This window comes from Etheostoma spectabile, chromosome 12 (assembly GCF_008692095.1).
Source record: "Etheostoma spectabile isolate EspeVRDwgs_2016 chromosome 12, UIUC_Espe_1.0, whole genome shotgun sequence".
Lineage (NCBI taxonomy): Eukaryota > Metazoa > Chordata > Actinopteri > Perciformes > Percidae > Etheostoma > Etheostoma spectabile.
In genome coordinates, this window is record NC_045744.1 from 3,597,635 (window position 1) to 3,606,929 (window position 9,295).

The following is a 9,295-nucleotide window of genomic DNA, read 5'->3' on the forward strand; positions in this document are numbered from 1 at the left end:
ATCACCATTTCTAGCCACTGGGGGTCCATAGGCAAGGAGGGGGAATGCATATTAATGTTAAAAAAAAAAACTCCTAGTGAAATTTTCATGCTATGGGACATTTAAATCCTGGGTGGAAGTGGGGATGTCCGGACTTCATATAGACAATATTTCAATTCCAGCCCAAGGAGATAAAAGAAAATCTCTTGTTTTGTGCAACCAGCAGTCCAAACCTTAAAAAATATTCAGCTCGCTATCATATATAATAAAGAAAACCATTACAATTCAGAAGCTGGATCTAGAAAATGTTTGACATTTTTACTTAAAAAAAACTTGATTCACGTTAAAGCTTTTTTTGTTAATCAACCTACTGATTGACTACAACACGTAAATAAAAGCCATCAAATGAAGAAACGTTAACACACCTCTGTGGATGGTATCCAGCAGATTCTGTACCACTTCTTCCAGTCCTACCAGGTAGATGAACTCATTATTGGCTGCAGAGGGCAGAAAGTTAAACTCTGGGGCAGGGGGCTTGGGTGGGGGAATCTCCAGCAGGGTCTTCTCCAGTTGTTTCCGCAGGGCGAGTTTAGCTGCAGCTTGGCGGCTGGCTGGAGAGTCATTCACGCTAACCACGGACACGCCGCCGCTTCCTGAGGAAGAGCCCTTCAAACTGGATGCCGAGGCCTTCGAAAACAAGCAAGTACAGGAAGAAACAAGACAGGTGTAAACAGCCAGTTAACTTGCCTCAGCAATACATAGGTCACCAAAGGACTGTCGGTGTTGTTTTATTGCAAAGTGTTTGATCAAAGAACGCTGATCAGACAGTTGGAGCCCTATTCAAAGCTTCTGTGACCAGAACAACAAAAGAAATCCAAATATTAAAGAAAGCCCGATGAAGACCTACGTCGATTGCAACGTGTTGATCATCTTAAATGCATATTGGCATTTAAAATATAGGCGTTTTCATTCTGTCACAAACTCTACAGTGTGCCTTGTATTGGGTTTGTGATACCTGCATTTAAGGGCAGATGCAATGAGCCCTCCACAAGATGGAATAAACCCAGTGTACCTGAAGTATCCAAAGATCACCTGGATGTGAAGACCCAGCAGCGCATCTAATCCATTGTCTTCACATTCAAGCCACTTCTAGATCGGAATTAAACTGCTACACGCAAGTGTAAAATCTGGTGGGTAATATGCAGTGGTGCACTTAAGTTTACATGCCCATGCTTAAGTTGACTAAAAAGAGGAATAAAAAAAATCATGATTTGGAAATTTATCTTAATGCCTCAATTAAAAAATAAGGTAAACTCCAACCTTTAAGGACACCAATTTCCTTTGTGATTGAATAATGTATCATAAATAAATAAATGTTCTTCCTTAAAATAGAGTGGGCCTGAGTATACACACCCCTATGTTAAATTACCATAGATCGTCTCTCAATGCAAATCAAACCGGCTATTAGTCCAACTTAAATAGAACCATGTATATTCAACAGAATATTGTTTAATTTTTTGTTCATACTAAACAGATCGCACACCTTCTGATTTCAAGTTTTTCTCTTTTACTAAACTAAGACTAGATTAATTGCCTTGTTAACTCTTTGTAAAACACGCTTCATTTAAAGTTTGTATTTTTTTACTACTGATAGGGTTGGCCAATATATTGATATATGAGGCTAGATATTGTCTTCAATTTTGGATATCGTAATATGACTTAAGTGTTGTCTTTTCCTGGTTTTAAAGGTTGTATTACAGTGAAGTGATGTAATTTTCTGAACCGACCAGACTGTTCTAGCTGTTCTATTATTTGCCTTTACCCAATCATTCTATTCCCTTTACTGATCATTATTTATCATAAATCTCATTGTGTACATTTTTTGTGAAAGCATGAATAGTCAACCAAACAATATCGCTTCAATATCGATGTATTTGGTCAAAAATATTGTGATATTTGATTTTCTTCATATTGCCAAGCTCCATTATTTACACCCTGGATGTAAAAACCCATACGTGCATTGTGTCCTTTTTTATTTACACTCAAAAGCACCTGTGGAATACTAACCAGTGTGTTGGCACTGCTGCCAATCCTGATGAGGCCTGAGTGGACCATGCCTCTCTGGCCTTGGCTCGCAGGGGCTGAAGTCCTGGGGCCCATCAGCAGAGGGGGGGGTCCTGAGCCTCCAGAGGCAGCCAGCTGCTGCTGCTGGCGCAGAGCCTGGATCTGCTGTGGAGATACAGAGATGGGCTAACCAGGACAATGAGAGGGATGACACGGAGGGACATCACAGACGAACGCAGTGGAGGACAAGGGGGGGGGGGCATCAAAAGCACCGAGGCAAAGGACACACACAGAGAGAGAAAGGCGCAAAGGGAGACCATAAGTCCTACGTTTAAGTGTTAATTCTTTCCCTGAAGATAGTCCAAGAGTGGAAAGCAGCAACTCAGGCTATCACTGCCCTGACAAAGACATACAACATTACGACATATAGATATAGATACAACATTTAAGAACAACAATGAATATAACATTTAGACAAATATTTTCTTCCTTCTTTATCTTAGCGTGGTTATAATATTGTGTTTCCCCATGACTCACCTGTGTCCCTCTGACCAGAGGCGGCATTATGATCTGGGAGCCATGTTTGGACGACACCTGCTGGCCTCCTCTCACCAGCGGCGGGGGGATCACTGTGCCTGAACTCCTGCCTGTCAAAATCTGGTCAGAGAAAAAAAAAAACAGAAACAGTATAAACTACAGTATGAAGATGCCGTCACGCATATATGCCGTTTGAGTGCATGTATAATAGTAGAGCATTAACCTGCTGAGAGCCTTTATTGCTTGTAATTGTTCCCCGAATGAGAGGAGGAGGAGCCGAGGAGCCGGAAAGACCTGAGGGCTGTAAGGGAAATGGAGAAAGGTATTAAATAGGATGCTTGAAGGATAAGCGGATGAAGATGGATGGATGGATGGATGGCTTGAAGTGGAAGGAGATGTTGTGGGGATGTGCGACTTTACCTTCTGGAGAGTATCCTTTTGTATCTGGCTCTGCCGAAGCTTCTTCAGCAGCACCAGCTTGGCCTCCTCCAGTCTCAGCTCCACCTTCAGCTGCTTGATGATGCGCTCCCTCTCCACCGGGCTGCTCTTCTGCACGCCGCAGATAACAACATCACTCACACCACTCGCTTTACAAAAGACAAAAACCCTTTCCAGTGACTAAAGGTCTTTTCAGGACAGGAGGGAGCCATTGTCGCGGCTCGTAATTCTATTTCAATGAGAGGCGTGCGTGCAGGTGTGGGCGGGATGCAAATTAATTATTTAAAAATCATGCAATGTGAATTTCTGGATTTTTGTTTTAGATTCCATCTCTCACGGTTGAAGTGTACCTATAAAAAATAACTTAAAAAAAAAAAAAAAAGTAGGAAAACCTGCCAAATGAGCAGTGTGTCAAATACTTGTTCTCTGGCTTTTGCTTGTCAGACGGCACAAGACTGGATTTATTGGGTAACCTCATGTTTGAAATGAAATGAAGCTAATGAATAATTTACAACTATGCTAATTTAGTTAAATATAGCTATCAACAATAAGAGTCTGTGGTCAGGAGAGTCTAGGATGCCCACTATTTGTTATGAATCAATGAATCATGATACCACATGTCATTCAGCAGACTATCCCCATGGTTACCATGCGTTGATTGCCTGGTATTTCCTCGCTGATCTGTTCACATGAGGGGTACAGTAGCTATGTTTCCAGTTTTTTATCCAAATTAAGTGATATTGAATGAAAAATGCCTTATGGAAACAGTATAATAATTCGATGAAATTTCATGAATATCGACTCAGAGAAATACGTTTGGTCTCATCGGATTTATCTTGATGGATATACGGCTTATGCTGTAATGCTGACGGACACGTTATTTGCTGACTAAATAATGAATTTCGATTAAGTTTTAGGTGATTTTATGGTTGCAACCCGCCACAAAACGAAGAAGAAGAAGTTGTAGTTCATTTCCGCCCAGTGTTTCCTCTCTGTCTGCACACATGGCTGGCGTCAACAAAGACAGATGGAAGTGGACGAACGAGGAGACGAGAGACTTTCTGGATTTAATTTATCAGGAACCCGCGAAGGAAATGGCCGACAAAGGTTAGGACAAGCCGTGGGACGTCCTCCGGAGTAAATGGAAGGCCCTCAAACAGCGAGACATGTCTCAAAAAAAAGAGTCTTGCAGCGGTGCCGGAAGGAAAATGAAAGGCAAGTTGCATCTGCATCGTCATAGCAATGTGTTGATAGCGTTGTTGTTTTCTTATTATAGCATAAGCACTATTATTGCAACTTGTCCAATATTGATCATTTGTTGGTTGACGGCGCGATCCATTTTGTCCATCCATTTTGAAAAACTTTGTTCGCAAACGTTTGCTTGAATGTTGTGCGATTCAGTGTGAAAACGAATGGAAACACCTTAAAAACATCTAAAATCTATTCGATATGCCAATTTGATCGCAAAACAGCATGTGACGTCAATACGCACAGGTTTTTATCGGCTTTAAAGCCGTTGGATGGAAACACGCTCTCACCAGCTTTGTTCAGATAATTCAATTGACAAGTGGATGGAAACTTAGCTCGTGAGACCCCGCGGATCAGAGCGACTACGCAGGCAAAATGTCGCTTAAGCCGCCAAAACATGATCCGCGGAAAAACAGAGAGCTACAGGGCAGCGCAGGAACGTTCTGGAATTGGGTGCGCCATGAAAGGGCAGCGGCAACAAGGTCAAAGTTGAAATAATTTGAACTTTGTGCGCAGCTTTACCATCTAAAAAGACCTTAAAGCATTGGATGTTGGAGCCTAACCTGTCCAGTAACAGTCATGCATCATGTGGGACATTGGACCCCTCTCTGCTACCATCTGCATTTGCAGTTGCTCTGAATATCAATGAAATGCATAGCATGCAATTTAATATTTTAGGGTAGAAAATAACTTGTTTACACCAAGGCCCAACTTAACCAACTTTCTGTGTCCACATTAAAAAAAAAAAAAAAACGCTTACAACCAAGGCCTAGGTCATGATATAAACATGTCCCAGGGTCCATCTCAGTAGTATAGAAGAATAATACGCATGACTTGCTTTGTGTACGTGTGTCTCACCATGAGCAGGTCTGTGTCCAGCTCCTTAAAGTGGCTCAAGCCATTCATTGGTGGACTGGGCGAGTCGTTGTCGGACAAGATGATGACATCGTCATCTTCAGGGGACGGAGGGCGCTTCTCCCTTTTGATACTGCTGGACACAAGTCGGACAGTGACATTCAAATGAAAAAAAGATCTCAGTATTTTATAAATCTAGCACTGATATACACTGGGTGTACAATGTACTGGATACAGTGAACACAACAACAGCAATATAGCAGTTATGTCAAAATGATTACTCAAATGAAATGGAAGGATGTAAAAGAATATAAATTATGGGGGGAAAAATTATTTAATCCATTTTAACATCTTCCATATTCCCTTTTTATTTCCTCTTCAGTAGATTTAAGGTTGTCAAAATCATCTTATTTTACACTATCTGACACATATTCTGTTTCAGCTTGTTCCAGCTCTTTACTGAAGCTTTAGCATGTGATATGTTAAAATTCAAGACCCATGTTTTTATGGTTACTCCAAGACATTCAAAATAAATGCCTTGTGCATCATAAATACACATTGCCCTGACCTTTAGCCAAATTCAGACATATCTGGCATTTTGAAAACATTGGGATCGGCACTAGAAGTTACACAAATGTTAATTGGGTTCCAAGATTGTTAAGAGTTTGTCCTGATGGATCCAGTGGGGGGTGAGGTTAGGAACATTGTATGGCTATATGAGGCAAGATGAAGAAGTACACATCAACTGGCTTGAGTTCTGGCATCCATTAGTATTGTCTGTATTCATGGAGGGTTGATATGATCTATAGACAGTTAAAGAAATGGACCAACAGATCCCATTGTTCTGGACGGAGACCAGTGAAGTCTATTTGAAGCTCTTTTCCAGTGATGGCTGAGCGTTACTGCGCAGCCTCCAACTGAGCTTGACGACGTAGATGTGACGTGAGCAACCTGTCTGAAAGTTGTAAGTCTTCTGGTAGCTGTGCAAAAGAAATCTCAATCATTCCCAATCAGCAGAGACGGAGAGCGTAGGTATATGTAAGGAGATAACATAGCCAAAGGCTAATTATTGCTAACTAAAATGCTAGTTAACGTTAGCAATTAAATTTAAACAGCTAACGTTAATCCAAACTGTCTGCGAGCTTACCCTGTACAACACGGTAATTCCTCAACTGTGCGACAGTAAATTGCGTGGTTATGACACAATCGTTAGCCTATTTTTACAAAAACGTCTGCTACGGAGCCATAACGTGAGCTACAAGGTAATGGAGCTTCTTACACTTTGTGGTGTTTCTTTAGAAATAAATAACGGACAAGTAGAGTCTTTAAAGGTTTCAGATGTAAAGTTATTCGCTGTCAAAGTGGCAGTCAAAATGAATGGTAGTCAATGGAATGCTAACGGCGGGTGATGGCTTGGTAGCATCAAAATGGCGCCATAGGGAGCTTCGCTTAGAGAGGAGAGGCTCACCCCCTTGATCTGCTCCACAGGAGCAGGGTGGGCCTTTAAGCTCCAGTAAAGGGCTTTTAGTCGCAATGGAACAAATGTTGGAGAACACGCATTTCCTGTTGAAACAGGATATTGTGGTAACGCATTATACTGTAGGCGTCTGAGGAATTTGGGTATGACCTGTATGGGGCTACATACCATATTAAAATCATGCCAAAAGGAAATTAAAGCATGTGGTAATTTTGAAGGCAGTCTTGATTAAGCCACACATATTACACTAGCCCCCTTACAACACATATAGCTTCTCGTGCAAAGTAACTAGACAGAATTTAATGAACAGAGAGTGCATTACCGGTACCGGGTTCACTGGTACATTACCAATGCCAACTGAGGTAGGTACTAGTCAGATATAAAAGGTATTTCTGAAGAGAAGCAGCCATGTGTTTTTTGTCTTGGTGTTTTTAAGGAGGAATTTCATTTTGTGTTGCACTGCCCCATGTACAGTGACATTGACACCAGTAATTTGAAAAGAATTCAGTAAGGGAACCCAGATTTGTTTTGGTTGTCGGAAGGTTAAATGTTGGGTTGGCTCTTTAATGAAGACATTTATGGAAAATGCATGGAAGCTAAGACTGTGTCCAACATAATAACACCTTTTTGTTTTGGAATGTTTTGACATGATTTCTTAATTTTGTGGAACTGTGTGTGGCCATCCTGGTTGTTGTTGCTGTGCTGGGCAGTATACTGTACTCAAATAGACAAATCAATCAATCAATCAGGTTTTGGGATTACACAAATACCTGATTATGTATTTCATAAAGTTGTTTAAGTCTATACATGACAACGCTCTGAGGCCTGTCTCTCCTCTCTGTCCTCCATATGTGTGCGTGTGTGTGTGTGTGTGTGTGTGTGTGTGTGTGTGAGTGTGTGTGTGTGTGTGTGTGTGTGTGTTTCCTGAGGGCTTAGCGCCATCATCACTTCCTGTGGATTAATCACTACTCTTCCAAAGAAGTCACATGACCTCAAAGTCATCATCACGTGACACACTCAGTTTTTTTTCTTTTTCTTTCTCCTCCCCCCTGCCCTCACTGTTCCTTCTACTGTGGAAACCATGGCAACAACCGGCTGGAACCGGTTTGTGACACACGGCTTCATTTTGTGTGAGGGGAGTTTTTAGGGTTCAGGTGGCGAGTGGGGGGAAAATGGAGGTGGACTAAAAGACAAAGTTCAACATCACCTCTGAGGACAGCTACACACCACCAACCCACAACCCCCCACCCCCCCACCCCACCTCTGGGACACCTCTGCCCTACACAGTCATAAACAACATCAGGATCATAAAAGTGACTTTAGACATTTTCAGCCTTTTACGATTCAAATAAAGCGCCGCTTTTGTATACTCTTATGTGAGGATTTCCCCCAACAAAAAACAAGAAGCCTGCAGTCATTCTGCTGTCTGGATGAAGTTTCCTGCACATTTGCATCATGACTTTTTTTTTGACAGATACTTGATGTGGTTGTCACAGCTGAAGAGACTTTACTATTAACTGTTTCTCACCCTCTGGAGGTGCTCATGTCCACAGGCTGCTCTCCCGTCTGAACTTCCACTTTAATGGTGGCCTTTGGCTCCGTCTGTCGGACCTGGCTCCTTGTATCCACAGCTGGCTCTGACTTCACCGTGCTGGCTCTGTCGTTGCAGTCAGTCCGATTGTCTGAGCTGGGTTCAACCATTGTCTGTTGGGCCCGCTCCCGATCCTCCTCCACCGGCTGAGAGGCCAAAGGTAACGCCAAAGGTAACGCCAGAGATAACGGCGACAGGCTCTTCTCCTGCTCTGATCCAACCATAGTCCGTCCCGGATCTTCCTGTGCCAGAACAGGCTCGGGTTCAAGTTCAGTTCGTTCCTGTGTTGTGGCTTCAGACGTGTCCAATTTGGGCTTTTTGCTTTCGCGGTCAGCATCAGAGAGTTCTATAGAGTGGGGAGCAGCATCCTTCTCCAGCACCCTCTTCTGGCTGCGTGTCTGGCGGACAGCCTCCTCAGACATCCCCTACAGATAAAGGAAGAAAAAACTGTTTAATCTGTATTTAATATACATTTAAAAATGTGTGACCTGGGCACCCGGATAGCTCAGTTCGGTAGAGCGGGTGCCCATATATAGAGGTTTACTCCTCAACGCAGCGGGCCCGGGTCAACTCCCACCTGCGGCCCTTTGCTGCATGTCATTCCCCCATCTCTCTCCCTTTTCCTGTCTTCAACTATCCTGTCATAAATAAAGGCCAAAATGCCCACAAAATATCTTTAAAAAAAAAAGGTCTTCTTCTTATTAATCTGGAGAAGCATTTTAAGTATGCACGCTAAGGCTGCGTTCAGACAGAGGAACAGCAATCAGGCGATTTGCGTCGGATTGCTTTTGTCTTCCGTTGTCCTGTTGTGTTCTTTAACCCCCCCCAATTAAAGTACTTTATATTTCACAACTACTGTTTTTCATCAAATCGTTTATAGATCTCGATGTTTCCGACCGCACTTGAAGGCAGCTTCATTTTACAGATAAAGAAAAGAGACGAGCAAGACAGATCGACAGTGCTTTGTTGTTTGGAAACATTCAGCTGTCACTGCCCAATGTGAGTCGAGTGCAGATGTGAGTCACTTTGCAACAAGTAGCATATAAGATGCTAACGAGAGACTTCTGTAATGTCAATACAGTCAAAATGGACCTACTTAACCAAGT

At 42.5% G+C, this 9,295-nt stretch overlaps 1 protein-coding gene and 1 long non-coding RNA gene across 12 annotated transcripts in view; one reads left to right on the forward strand and one right to left on the reverse strand.

Moving 5' to 3' along the window:
- Positions 1 to 9,295, reverse strand: part of LOC116699528 (transcriptional repressor p66 alpha) — a 22,707-nt gene that overhangs the window by 3,490 nt on the left and 9,922 nt on the right. For 7 of the 11 annotated variants that reach the window (XM_032532178.1, XM_032532167.1, XM_032532170.1 and 4 more), the window contains exons 2-8: positions 8,127 to 8,614; positions 5,125 to 5,257; positions 3,001 to 3,129; positions 2,804 to 2,881; positions 2,581 to 2,700; positions 2,047 to 2,229; positions 405 to 666 (exon numbers count right to left, since the gene is read on the reverse strand). In XM_032532178.1, the coding sequence (XP_032388069.1) occupies positions 405 to 666; positions 2,047 to 2,229; positions 2,581 to 2,700; positions 2,804 to 2,881; positions 3,001 to 3,129; positions 5,125 to 5,257; positions 8,127 to 8,611 (1,390 nt within the window). In that variant the 5' untranslated portion in view covers positions 8,612 to 8,614. Of the gene's footprint in view, positions 1 to 404; positions 667 to 2,046; positions 2,230 to 2,580; positions 2,701 to 2,803; positions 2,882 to 3,000; positions 3,130 to 5,124; positions 5,258 to 8,126; positions 8,617 to 9,295 lie in introns of all 11 variants that reach the window. The other 4 variants (XM_032532175.1, XM_032532177.1, XM_032532176.1 and 1 more) reach the window with 4 other exon arrangements.
- Positions 1 to 9,295, forward strand: part of LOC116699538 (uncharacterized) — a 19,406-nt gene that overhangs the window by 2,417 nt on the left and 7,694 nt on the right. The gene's annotated exons all lie outside the window — the stretch shown is intronic.